Raw genomic sequence first — 15,085 nt, 5'->3', positions numbered from 1 at the left:
AGATGGGTATAAATGTGATGTACACATCAATTATACTAAAGATCCTGGTTTCCTACTATGAAGTACACATATCGGGAAAAAAACAGCACTTTGCTACACTCAGAGAGAAGCCTGCTCTCAATAAATGTTTCTTACTGATGAATATGAAGACAAGGGAGACTGTATTCCCTCTATAAAAAGACATTTTTAATTTGAATTTTTACTTAATTTATTTTTTATTTTTAAACTATAATACCCATGGTCTTATAAAAACTGTGAAAAATACCTGAAGAAAAAATACTTCCTCATAAACCCACCAGACATCATTAGTCAGTTGTTTATATTTTGCTATATTTCCCTCCAATTCTTTTTTTTAACCAGGGCATATTTTGATGACTAGATTATACCAGATACACAATTTGGTTTCTTTCTTAAAAACATTTTGTGAAGTCAAGGCAAAAGCCAATCTTCTCCCGCATCTCCCGCCTCACTGAGTTTCGGGATTAAATGGGGCTGTCGTGAGTTCCACTTCATTACTTTGTTGGCATGCTATCCGTATTCTTCACACTTCATTAAAAATCCATAAACACAATTACAAGATCATTAGCACAGCCTTTTTAAAAGAAGTTTACTAAGGCTTACATGATTGCTAACTCAAACACAGGACAGTGCCCTGTCCGCTGTTATAGCTCCTGGTCCCTGAACACCAATGAAACCACCAAAATAGAGGCAAAAGACAATGAGAAACAAGGTATGGATGTGACTTATGGTACACAGGATGGGGTGACTGAGTGGGAGGGGCACCTGCACTGGGCCCTTTAGGGGTTTCCAATACATAATGTAGGTTCTAGTCTATTGCCCTGGTAAAGAAGAGCATTTCCAGGGCAATATACTTACTGTCCTTATTGGACCAAAGCAAGCATTAAGGAAATGGAATTGCAGAACAAAAGCAACGCATACATCGGAACATGTAGACCTCTGCCTCTAAATGTACCATTAGGAGATAACATTACATGGGATGGAAATGAAGTGAGAATGGACAGATGCATTTTTTAAAAAGGCAATTGTTATTTAAGTTTATTTTATAAGAAACCTTCCCATAATTGAAACAGTGATTCCCTAACAAACAGGGCTACTTCATAAGAGTCTTCAAAATATAAAAAGCGTTTCACACCCAGCACCATTTTGTACCCTGTTTTATTCCATTTTATCCGACTTAAATCTGATCAAACAAAAACCCTTCTATGTGCTGGGTATAGAATTTATACGAAGCAATGAAATAAAAGTGCATGAGAAAAATGTAATGCTATACTTGTTTCAGAGAGAAACAATCCTAAAAAGAATGGATTACAAAGAAATAATTTCCTTAAATTATAACCACTTTACGCCACTGCTCCAAGACCTAATTTCTATTTTCCTCCCTTTCAAAATGGTTTCAAAGAGAAGAGCGGCCACACCTCCTGCAAAGTCCCATCTCCTCCAGCAACAATGATCACATCTGTGTTTTCCAGCAGTTCCAGGAGCTTCTTGGCTTGGCCCTCATAATCTGTCTGCAATACAAAGGAAGCTTTTGGTAAATTTATCATCCTAGAGCCACAGGCCCAAAGGTCTAAAAATATGGGATATTTTCTTTAAAGTTTCACACTGAACCTTTTCTTAAATTCTACATAATTGATATACATGAGAAACTAAACAGCTATCAAAGCAACTATGTATGGTTTTTATAGTTTTATATTTTTAGAGCTGGAAGGGACCTCAGAAACCATCTAGGCGGCTCCTTACTTTAAAAATAAAACTCAAACCTAGTGATTTGTCTCGGTTATACAGTCAGCTAGTCAGAGGAATCATTTCTAGTCCAGTGCACGTTCTATTATTACATCATTTACCCAGTGACTTTCATCTGCAAGCAGAAAGTCAAGTGTATGTGCAAATAAGGAGAAACAGATGTAATAAAAAGAGCACAGATTTGAGAGCCCAGGAGACCCAGATTAAATCCCAACTCTGCTACTTTTTGGCTGAGTGGCCTTAAACTCTCAGGATCTTAATTTCCTTATCAATGAAATCATGTGTACTGGAGGAAGGGAAAAGCGCTTCTTCCTAATACTGTTGGAAAGCAGTATGAAAAGCGACTAGCAAGGTAACTGTTCTTAACTGGCACTGTACTACATAAACGGTTACTGTGGTTTTGCTATGATTGTACATAAAGAAATACAGGTATGGCTCAAAGCAGTCACAAAATGGTGACTAAATGGTATGTAAGCCTCACCATTTGTATTGAGGATACCTCATTTCAGATACGTATGTAGACTTAAATGAATGATCTAAGCCACCACCTCTAAAACCAAACACTGAATTTTAACAAATGTAATGCAACTAATACTGAAATAAGGAAACACTCTCTCCTGTTGACACTTTACTAGACACACTAATAGGCAAAAATTAAAGATTTGGATGTCAGATGGGCTAAAGCACCTGGGCCACTAAGTCACAGTCAACACACGAAAAACAAAGTCCTGCACTAACACCATCTAATCTTACGATGAATGGTTCTACTTTTATCCTGAAAAATGAAATGACTGGCTTTGCAGTTATACATTTGTAAATATTTCTTTTTTTTTTTTTGTCTCACAGTTATCAGTTTATTAGAAAGGATTCAGATGAACAGACAAATGAAGAGGTACATGGGGCAAGGTGTGTGGGGGAGCGGTGTGGAGTCTCCAGGCCCTCTCTGGGCGCACCACCTCTCCCCAGATCTCCACAGGTTTACCAGCCCAGAAGCTCTCCAAACCCTGTCCTTCTGAGTTTTTGTGTCGGTTTCATTACATACCCATGGTTGATTAAATCACTGCCCTCTGGTGACTGAGCTCAATCAATCCAAATATTTCACTTTTTTAAAAAAGAATATAGGGACTTCCCTGGTGGCACAGTGGTTAGGAATCTGCCTGCCAATGCAGGGGACACGGGTTCGAGCCCTGGTCCAAGAAGATCCCACAGGCCGCGGAGCAACTAAGCCCGTACGCCACAACTACTGAGCCCACATGCCACAACTACTGAAGCCCGCACACATAGAGTCCGTGCTCCGCAGCAAGAGAAGCCCGTGCACCACAACGGAGAGTAGCCCCCGCTCGCCTCAACTAAAGAAAGCCCGTACACAGCAATGAAGACCCAACGCAGCCAAAAATAAATAAATATTTTTTTAAAAAGAGAGAATATATGTTGATCCTGATTAAAAGGATGCTTTGTGAACACCCCGAAATCACTGGGAATCTGCATGGGTTCACCGAGAACAAGGCATTTCAGAGTATCCTCATCTTTGACAGATTACTAGATCAGAAGATCAGGAAATCCAGACAGACATTCTATTGGGTCTTCAGCAAGGCACCTGGCAAGTTATTTGATAATATCCTTGGGGACAAGGCGGAGATAGGTGGGAACAATACACTAGAATACAACTGGGTGAACTGATTAGCAATTGAATGTCTACGTTCAAAGTAAGATGCTCAGTGGGGGGACATCAAATTGTAGGTAGATTCCTGGTGACATTTCTTTAGGGCTCTCCATTCAGCCTTTTCCTACACAACACTTTATCAACAACAGAGAGGAAAGGTAATTGACTGAATGCATAAACGATACAAACCTGACAATCTTGCCCCTCCTAACTTCTTCAACCTCATCCTTTCTCCTGTCTCCCCTTGCTCATTCTCCTCCAACTGCATTTGCCTCTCACTCTTCCTCAAGCCCCAAGTACACTCCTCCGCAGAGCCTCTGAACGTGCAGTACGCTCGGCCTGGATGCTCTCCCCAACCTACCAGCATGACTCACTCATTTCCCCCAGGTCTCTTCCAAAGGTCATCTTACCAGACTGGCCTTCCTTGGCCTCCTGAACTAAACTAACACCGCCATTACTCTTGGTCTCCTTACCCTGCTTGATTTTTCTTCTTGGCTCTCATCACCATCTGACAAATCATATGTTTATTTGTATATGTGTTTTATCTGTATCCCTCCTTTTCACACTTTGAGTGGAAGCTCTTTGAGGACAGAGAGGGAAAACTTGTTTTGTTCAGACTGTATCCTCAACAGGTAGAACAGAGCTTACTTTGTAGTGGGTACTCAAATATTTGCAAGACAAATTGATAAATATGGATAAGTACATGAATGAAAGAACCAAAATTCAAAAAGATATTGACAGATTTAACAGACCATAATTTAAAAGATTACATTAATAGGGATGACACATTTGAGGCTCTGATCTTAAGAGGAAAATTCCAAATGCAACAAAGAGAAAGGATAAAGAGTGGCCTGATGATGCAGAAAACGTGAACCTTATACCTTTCACAAAAATTAACTGAAAATGGATCACAGACCTAAATGTCAAATAAAAAACTATAAAGCTTCTAGAAAATCACACAGTACAGGATGTAGGTGATCCTGGGTTTGTTGATGAGTTTTTAGATAAATCACCAAAAGCAAGAGCCACAAAAGAAAAAAACTGATAAGCTGGACTTCTTTAAAATTAAAAACTTCTGCTCTGTGAAAATACTGTTAAGAGAATGAAAACACAGCTTTAAAAGACAGTATAAGAGAAAATATTTTTGAAACACATATCTGATAAAGAACTTGTGTTCAAAGAACTCTAAAACTCAACAATAAGAGAAGAAACAACTCAATTAAAATAGCAAAGATTTGAACAGACACCTCACTGAAGAAGATATACAGATGGAAAATAAACCGATGAAAAAATGCTCAATGTTATATGTCATTAGGGAACTGCAAATTGAGACAATGAGAAACTACTGTATACCTATCAGAATAGCTAAAACCCTGAACACTGAGAACACCAAATACTGATGAGGATGTGGAGCAACAGAAAATCTCCTTAATTGCTAGTGGGAATGCAAAACGGTACAGCCACTTGTGGAAAGCAGTCTGCCAGTTTCTTACAAAGCTAAGCATACCATGTAACACAGTCACTGCACTCCTAGGTATTTACCCAAATGAGCTGAAAAATTATGTCCACACAAAAACATGCACACAAATGTTTATGGCAGCTTTATTCATAACTGCAAAACTGGAAGCAATCAAGATGTCCTTCAATAGGTAAATGGATAAACAAACTGTTGTACATCTACATGACGGAATATTATTCGGTGAGAAAAGGAAATAAATAAGCTATCAAGTCATGAAAAGACAAGCCACTGAGGAGCCCAGGTGAGACCAACACAAGAAGAGCTCTGAACGCGGATTGCTGACCAACAGAATTGTAAGCAGAAAAACTGTTGTCAAGGCGGTTTGTTATGTAGCAATAGATAACTGGTATAGAAATAAATCTAAATACATTAACAATTACAATAAATGTTAATGGATTATATGGTCCAGTCAAAAGGCACACACACAAAAAGCATTGGATCTTTAAAATGTCCTGTTTTCATGCCTTTACCAATGATGCATTAAAATATAAGGATACAAAATGGCTTAAGTAAAGATAAGTAAAAATTATACCAGGTAAAAACTAATCAAAGCAAGCTAGTATGGGTACTAACAATACTAAATAAAATAGACTACAGTAAAGGACAGCATTAGTGCTAAAGAGAGTAACTCTATGACAGTGTCAACATGCAAGAAAAATGAAATAATTTGAAATGTGAATGCATCTACTGACAGTCTCAAAATATAAAAAAGCAAAAGTGGATAAAACTACATAGAGAAACAGACAAATCTATCTAGTGCGATATTTCTAACACTTCTTTCTGAATAATCTATAGTTCAAACAGAAGAAAAAAATCAGTAAGGACATGTAAGATTTGAGCCACACAACTAACAGACTTGACTGAATGGACATATATAGAACATGGTACCCAATAGCTGATATATATTCTTTTTAGGCCTACATAAAACATTTATGAAAACAAACCACATGCTAGGCCACAAAACAAATCTCAATAAACTTAAAATACTGGAATTATATAGACTACATTCTTTGACCATAACACAATTAAATCAGAAACCATTAACAAAAAGATGTGGGAAAACTTTAGATTTGAAAATTTTAAAACATGCTAAATAACTCATAGGTCAAACAAAAATCATGATGAAAATTAGAAAACATTTAGAAATGAATGATAATGAAAATATTATATACCAAAACTCCTAGGATGCAGCTGAAGCAGTAAAGTTTATAGCTTTCTAAGAAAACACCAGAAGAGAAGGGTGAAAATTAATGAAATAAACATCCAAGTTAAAATGTCAAAAAGAACAGCAGAAAAAAAGCCAAAGAAAGTAGAATGAAGGAAACAATAAAGACAGACCAGAAGTTAATGAAAGGATCAACAAGCCAAGAAATGGTTCTCGGCAAAAAGGATTAATTAAATTGACGCATCTCTCACATGACTGGCAGGCAAAAAAAAAAAAAAAAAGGAAAAATAAACAATAAAACAATACTGAGCAAGAAAATGATGTATCTCAGATGTCACAGAAATTTAAAAGTTAAAAAGAAGATATTATGAACAACTTGATGCCTATTAATTTGAAAACTTAGATGAAATTCACAAAATCCTTTAAAAAATTTACCTTATTAAAATTAATTCAAGATGAAACAGAACTTCCTGATGTACTTCTACAGCCATTAAAGAAAGTTAATATACAAAAAAATTTCCCTTCAAAGAAAGCTCCAGGCCCAGATGGTTCTCCTTGTGAGTTCAACCAAACACTCCAGGAACAAACAAATATCGGTCTTAAATAACCATTCTCAGATCTCTCATACGTAGAGTCTGCAATATGCATTACAGGTCCTGAAATAAATGTCAGTTTTCTTCCCCACTCTCCCATCCCTGCAGGCAGACAACTAGAAGACCACACCTCGGACAAGCTGGAGAGGAGAGTTCATCAACATTGCATGGTCAACTGGACTAAATGACCGTTCAATCTCTATGATTTAATGAAAGTGTGTAATATTAAAAATTGGTATACCATAGATTTACAAACATGGTAACAGTGACTTTCACCAAGTACACACACCTATGTACATACCACACACATAGCACTTAAAGTCAAGAAAGTGGAGTCTTGAGGCATCTTCTAAAATAGCACAATTCCCTCTCATTTATTTTTGTCCCCATTTCTTCTTACCCAAATCTCGAAAATTCTAAAGCTTTACCACTTAAAATTCCTCACCTGAAATAACTCCTCACCAGAAAGAAAATGTTTACCTGTCTGCAGAACTACCAAGAAATTAATTACTCAAACTTGAAATTTCTTTTTAATAGTCAGAAAAAGAATTCTTACAGCTGTAACAACTTTCATCTTCCAAGAGACAATAGTTCCACGTCTTATCTGTCAGATGAAAGAAGCCAAGTTCATGGCCCCATTTAATCTTGTTCTGAAAGTGAAAAGCTGACCATGGTTGGAAAAAACAATATTATCTTATTAATCTTATCTTCTAAGTGATAAGTGATTTTTGCTAAGAAGTCAAGAGAAGAGGATATGTTATAAGGAGGGGTAGCTTGGATAAAATCAACATTCTAGAGCAGTTCTCACCTTAACGATAGTCACATCCATGCCAGATAAGTGTAAAATCGGGGCGGCATTTTTTTCAAATAGAGTCCTGGCTTTGCTGTAGACAAAGGAAAAAAACACAAATATTTTAACACAAGTTCTCAAGAGGAAATATAAAAAGCCCAACCACCTTCTCTAGAAGAGAACAAGAAATAGCGTAGAGAACACGTTTCCTCTATTTGTTCAAGGACAGGAAGGCTGGTGAAGAGTAATGAGTTTCTCTGGATATAAACGTGGACTCTTTCACTCTGGGGCCTCCAAGATTTTGCCCCTTGTCTAATACAATAAGCTCTCACCCATGTGGGATGCTTACAGTGCACAATCTAGTTCCTCTAGAGGAAGTGTGTACACTGGATATGGCTCCACTCAGGCAACAATGTCTGATTCACTCAACAAGCACTTACTGAGCCTCTACTGTGTGCTAGACACATCTAGGAACTGGGCAAACAACAGGACAAGGCAGACAAAAATACATGTAACTGAGGTATAATGTAATAAGCCCTCACGGAACTTATTTACATTCCAGTGGTTGACTGAGAATGTATTAGAAATCAAGGGATACAGAAGTTGCAAAAAAGTCCCCAATTGCAGAGTCTCAGAGTTGAATAAATGTTAAAACATACCAATCAGCTGACTTGTCTTTTACCCAAATATTTTCAACTATCACATCACAAAACAAAAATAAAAACTAGTACTTTCAAAACAATCAACACCAAACATCTAACTTTTACATCCACATTTACTCAGTCCTCTTTCAGAAAGATTATTATTTTTTATCAGTGATGCATGCTTCAACTTTCTTAAGAATATTTTATACTAGAAACAGACACAAAGGTAGTGAATGAGGAACATGTAGAGTTATGCACAGACCAACTTCAACATTCTTTAAACTAAAAAGAAATAGCTATCAAATGGAACACAGAACATAAAACATTTCTGATTATGAATTAAAATAGAAACTGAGAAGCTTGAGCAAATTTTTACAAGAACCAAAAAAATACCTTGAACCAAGGGCACACCTGAGCACGTAATAAGCAAATTAAACACACATATCCTCCCTCTTCTACAGCTCTGAATGCTTGTAAGAATGAACATGAAAGGCTAAATGGAAATTTCTCCTTTCCAGATCACCATTTCTGGGGCTTAACCCAACAATAAAAGGTGAGCTGGTGATACTGTAAACATTTCTCCTTGCAGGGTTGCTTTCATTTCTGGGTTGATAAGAAAGGGGTCAAGTGGAAGTGGATTAGATCTATCTCTGCGAAGCAAAACTCTGGTGAAGTCTCAATCAGCTGTATTAATCACTTACAACACATCTATAAGCTCCTCTGAGTTAGTTTAAGAAATAAGATTTGGGCTTCCCTGGTGGTGCAGTGGTTAAGAATCCGCCTGCCAATGTAGGCGACACGGGTTCGAGCCCTGGTCTGGGAAGATCCCACATGCTGTGGAGCAACTAAGCCCGTGCACCACAACTACTAAGCCTGCGCTCTAGAGCCCGCAAGCCACAACTACTGAAGCCCGCACGCCTAAAGCCCATGCTCCACAACACAAGAAGCCACCGCAATGAGAAGCCCATGCACTGAAATGAAGAGCAGCCCCCGCTCGCTGCAACTAGAGAAATCCCGCACGCAGCAACGAAGACCCAACTCAGCCATAAATAATAAGTTAATTAATTAATTTAAAAAAAAAAATAAGATTTGTAGAAGTAAAATGAGGTATCACCTCACACCAGTCAGAATGGCCATCCTCAAAAAGTCTACAAAGAATAAATGCTAGAGAGGGTGTGGAGAAAAAGGAACCCTCTTACACTGTTGGTAGGAATGTAAATTGGTACAGCCACTATGGAGAACAGTATGGAGGTTCCTTAAAAAACTAAAACTAGAAGTACCATATGATCCAGCAATCCCACTCCTGGGCACATATCCAGAAAATATGAAAACTCTAATTCGAAAAGATACATGCACCCCAGTGTTCATAGCAGCACTATTTACAATAGCCAAGACATGGAAGCAACCTAAGTGTCCATCAACAGATGAATGGATAAAGTGTGTGTGTGTGTGTGTGTGTGTGTGTGTGTGTGTGTAGAATATATTATATACATTATATATAAAGGAATATTACTCAGCCATAAAAAGAATGAAATATTGTCATTTGCAGCAATATGGATGGACCTAGAGATTATCATACTAAGTGAAGTAAGACAGAAAGAGAAAGACAAATATTATATGATATTACTTATATGTGGAATCTAAAAAATAATACAAATGAATTTATTTAAAAATAGAAACAGACTCACAGACATAGAAAACAGTTATGGCTACCAAAGGGGGAAGGGATAAAGTAGGAGTATGGGATTAACAGATACACACTACTATATATAAAATAAACAATAAGAATTTACTGTATAGCATAGGGAACTATATTCAATAACTTATAATAACCTACAATGGAAAAGGATCTGAAAAAAATATATGTATGTATATATAACAATCATTTTGCTGTATACCTCAAACCAACACAAGACTGTAAATCAACTATACTTCAATTAAAAAAAAGAAAGAAAGAAAAAAGATTTGAACATTTGGGCCTTTATTCACATCTTTGTGATGCCACAGGTACAGAAAATCTCTAAAGTGGAAGTGAAGGCATTTTTTTTCCTTCTAATGTTCCATATAAAAGATTGAACAGCAAGTGTTACCAGTAATAAATGTATTATTTATTATATAATTAAGGGTGAGATAGCACCAGAGTTAAATAAAACTTTCTATACCTCTAGCAATTTGCAGGTTCACACGCACACACAAAATAATTACTCCTTAATGTATCATTTATTAATGCAAAACAGTTATTTCCTAAAGCTCTAATGTAGTTTTAAACCAGTACTACATAATGAAATAGCTACATGATAAATTATAAATTATGTGTCAGGTCAGAGTCAAGATGACAAAAATAGTACAGTGAAAGCTTTAAAAAAAGATGCTGGAGAGTTCCAAAGTGGCTGCTTCCTAGAAGCTTGCAGGGATTCACCTTGTTAAAGGGGACCATGACTTTAGAAAAGAAACACTTTCCTTACCCTAGCCTGCAGGTAAAGGTATTACACTTTTCAACAAGAACCTACCTTTAAAAACGCAAATACACTTACGTGTAAACGGAACCTAAAACTTCTCTAAAAGAAAAGTTTATTCATTTTTTAAAAATGCAAATATCTCAAGTAGGAACTCAAAATGACTGATTATAGCTTAAACAAACTACCATATATTTCAAGAGAATTAGCAAGTTACTAACTTACTAGATCTCTAGAGGAACAGGACCTGGAGCAGTTACAACAACGGAGGCAAAAGGAGAGATCCCAGGGTGGGAGAGCCAAGTAGAGAACCTTCTGACCCAGCCTACAGGTCAGTAATACCAAGAACAGCAGCTTATATTTCTTTTATCAGGTGCTAACTATGAAATGGAAAGAATGCTGAATACCTTATAGGCATTACCTCATTTAATCCTAAAGAATTACATGGTAATTTTTATAAGGCATGTGCTATTACTTTTCACACTCTACAGATGAGTAAATTGAGGATTTAAGAAGTTAAGCAACACCGACCGTATCACAGAGCAGAGCAGAGTATACAGAGGATACACCCAGTTCCCTGCTAGCTTCTCCCACAGGCCACCAGTGACTAGTTATCTTGGGTATTTTGATTGTGTTGTGTTAGAACCTTTGTTGATATTTTTGTTCAGCGCTGGTTTTAAACAAGAATGAACAAGAGGCCTTATGACTGGTACGTTTATGGGGGCGGGAAGTGGTTCCAACAAAGGTGGGCAAATATGATTCAATTAGAGTAATGGAGCCGATTTAGACAACCTGTAGGTAAATATCTTAAACTGCTGAATTCAAAAGAAATAAGGCGTGACTAGCCCTCACATCTGTGAAGCCACACACACTACCTCCCAAGAAATGACTAGAGAAACTTATTTCAGAGCCCCTGCGTTTCTCTCCAGTGTTAACCTCACCACTTAGAAGCTACTCCCAACTATGCTTTTTGTTGTTGTTCTTATTAATGTCATTTGACTTCGAACTTAGAGAATCCAATCTAATACATACTTATTAATTTTTCCTCAGTCAGGACAAAAAGAATTGTTCTGGCCGTTAGATAGAAAAAAAGGTATCACTTTTTTCTCCCCCTCAACCCTTTAATTCTTACTATTTTTAAAAAATAATTTTAAATTTTAAATGATTTCTTCTATAAGCCACCAAAAGTCTTATTTACCTTTCCAACTGAAAGAGTTGTACCTAACTAGCAATGTAAAAAAAAAAAAGTTTTTATTTTGCTTATAGTACTTTTAAAAAATTAATAGACTATTTTTTAGAGCAGTTGTTAGGTTCACAGTAAAAATGAGTGGACAATACAGAGAGTTCTCACATACCCCCTGCTCCCCTACACACATGCATACACACACGCACACACACACACACAAAAAACCTCCCTCACTTTCAATATCCTGCACCAGTGTGGTACATTTGTTACAATAAATGAACACGGACACATGACTGTCAACCAAGGTCCCAACTATTCTTCACATCTTAATTCTCAGAGTTGCCTCACATGACCCCTCGAGGCCAACCAGACCAGTTTACAGACTTTCCTGTGACACAGCAAAGGACATTAGTCGGCACTCCTGTCTGTAGGCCCCTGCCCCATGGGCCATTTCGTCAGTCGGGAACACTGAGTGTTCTCCCCTGACTGACCTCCAAGACCTAACTCTACATTCACCACTTTGGGAAAGAATGCTTCTGACCTCACAAGGCCACAGTGCTTTCGGCAATCTCTGAACATCCTGTAACAGAGATGGACCCATAATTTACATCACAGCAGCAGAAGTTGTTCCCAAGGGGGCTACCACCAAGCAGATAAGACTGATTTGAGAGTGTTAATTCTGGAATAATTATTAAACTTCAATTAGACCAGTTAGCTAGGCATCAGTTAGCTTTACAGTTATATCTGATTAACCGTGATTTCTACATTACAATTGAATCTTATTGCTACAAGGGTACTGAACCTAGTAGCTCCAATTCCACACAATCCAACCAGCTGCCTAGTATTCTGTGACTCTCTTCCCCTTAGAAAAACCAAATCTATAACAAGTCACAGACTGAACTACCCTTTGCAAGCGGCAGGATTGAGAAAGACGGTTGCCTTCTTCACTTGTGCATTGGGAGGAATAAGTTGACTGCCAAACACCTAAAAAGGAAAAAAGAGAAGTTTTCAGTAAATGTCCGTCTATTCAGTTAGTGAGCACAGATATTCTTTCATTCCAAAAGAATTTACTACTGGCAGATACGGTGTCTACCCTGGGGAAACGGATTTCATGTTGACAACCCCACCATAAACAACAACAATAAAAGTGCACCTTTATTTAATGAAAATAAGCTGAATTTTATATTGTAATAAAACGCCCTGCTTCATTCACCTACTAAAGGTAAGTAACTTTTCTTTTCTCTGTAAGATATGACTAGGTTCATTACAACCAGTAAGTCCGTAGTCTGTCACAAGGGAAGTTTAATTTGTCTTCAGTTTTCAGAATATAACCTTTTTCTCTTTTAACTTATTACTAAAGCTCATTCATGAAGAATCTTCATGTTACCAGTTAATCTTCGTATCTTTATACACATAAAAAATAAATCTAATACTCAATTTGCCTCCTTTCTTTGCAACCTTGATAAGTAGCATCAACTGGTACAGGAAAAGAAATGTAATTAATATTTACTAAGCACCTAGTATTTGCCACTTCCACACATATTAATTCTTAGTTCTTAGAAACCAAGGAGGTATTAAATATTCCCATGTTTATAGATGAGAAAGCCAAGATTCAGAGAGATTAAGTCAGTCAAAGTCAAAGTGTTAATAAATTACAAGCCTAGAATTTATATGAATCTAACTCCAAACTTCTACTCTATCAGCTCTAAAGAGCTAATAAATGATGAGGCAGAGTTACGACACCCAGAGGACTAGATGCGAGGAGTGAAAATGGGAAGTAACGGGAGGAGAAGGTGGTCAATAAAAGGAATGAGAATAGGAAAACCCCAAAGAGGGCAAAATTGCGAGTCTTAGATTGTGGGAAGTAGGTCTGGGCCAAGGAGGTAGAATTGAGTACAGAAGCACAAAGTAAATATAGGAGAAAAATGGCAGTTACACCAAGATTTTTATTAAGTAACTGACCCCAACTCTACCGCCTCCCTGACAGCCCACTGGAGATCCTTTGTCACCATTGTCTATTTCTTGCTTTAAAAAAAATAAACTTCTATTTCTGAATACTTCAGAAAGACACACTATTTCTTTGTAAAAAGTTTCTGTGTACGTTATAATTACTACTCTGTTTTCACTCTTATTGAGTTAGATCTTAACATTTTGCTGCCAAATCTCTAAATATCGTAATTTGTTCTTTTTCTATCCATACTATTTCTGGAATTTGGCCAGAAATGATTTAATTAACCTGCCAGATTCCAGATCTACAGTTCTAGATTATTCCTCCTGGTCCTGGGTTTTTAGCCTCTAGAAGTCTTATCTACCTGCAACTCATGTCTCAGGTTTACATGAGACTACAATGAGGTGAGTTCATGTGAGATTAAAAAAAAAAATCGGGCTTCCCTGGTGGCGCAGTGGTTGAGAGCCCACCTGCCGATGCAGGGGACACGGGTTCGTGCCCCGGTCCGGGAAGATCCCACATGCCGCGGAGCGGCTGGGCCCGTGAGCCATGGCCGCTGAGCCTGCGCTCCGCGATGGGAGAGGCCACAAGAGTGAGAGGTCCACGTACCGCAAAAAAAAAAAAATCATATTCTTTCAAGAATTTAGACTGAAAAGGGAAGGACACAGACAGGAAAAGTAACTAGAGGGAGGAGGCTATAAGGATGAATTCGCTTCCTTTTTTCAGATGGAAGGAGCTAAATGGGTGTCGGGAAGTGGAGAGTTAGAACAGTGGGAAAAGTAAGAGGAGATGGAGTTCAGAACAGAGGTGGAGGTATTTACTTTGCACAAGAAAGGGAGTACCCCATGACCACTCTTCCTTCAAGGGGGAAAGCCTTCCCCTCCCAAGAGGATTTTCCAGTTGCTAGTGGAAAATTAGCTTGGGGTAAAGATCACCTCAAATTTAATATTAAAGTTTATTTGAATTGATTTCCAAAACAGCTTAGAGCCATAAGAGATAAAAACAACAAAGCAATTGAATTCTTGAAAAGATTTAGAACAGTTAGGGAATCACTAAAGAGAGGAATTTATTAATAGTATCTATTGTCATTGTCATCCACGGAAACATTTCAAAAACAAACATGAGGTCTGCCACCCACCTCTCCTACTAAATGCATCATGTCTTTTGTCATTTTTTAGTTTCATGTTTCTTTTTTGGTATTTCTGACATCGTATGCCTGAATGACGTAACAAGAAGGCAACTCAGTCGTGCAAATTAATCTGCAAGGTATAACGCACACGTTTGGAGGGGAGGGAAGAACAAAATTGTGGCCTTAAACCTGAAAGGATTAACAATTCAGCTACAACTAGATAGATGA

General features: G+C 37.5%; 1 protein-coding gene across 3 annotated transcripts in view; it reads right to left on the bottom strand.

Annotated features, from left to right (window-relative positions):
- The window catches only part of AGK (acylglycerol kinase), an 86,324-nt gene that overhangs the window by 38,464 nt on the left and 32,775 nt on the right, over window positions 1–15,085 (bottom strand). For all 3 annotated transcript variants that reach the window (XM_060021012.1, XM_060021011.1, XM_060021014.1), the window contains exons 4-6: window positions 12,685–12,764; window positions 7,513–7,588; window positions 1,437–1,529 (exon numbers count right to left, since the gene is read on the bottom strand). In XM_060021012.1, coding sequence (XP_059876995.1) covers window positions 1,437–1,529; window positions 7,513–7,588; window positions 12,685–12,764 — 249 coding nt within the window. The remainder of the gene's footprint in view (window positions 1–1,436; window positions 1,530–7,512; window positions 7,589–12,684; window positions 12,765–15,085) is intronic.

Source organism: Delphinus delphis, chromosome 9 (genome assembly GCF_949987515.2).
Source record: "Delphinus delphis chromosome 9, mDelDel1.2, whole genome shotgun sequence".
NCBI lineage: Eukaryota > Metazoa > Chordata > Mammalia > Artiodactyla > Delphinidae > Delphinus > Delphinus delphis.
This window is presented reverse-complemented; position numbering and strand designations above follow the sequence as displayed.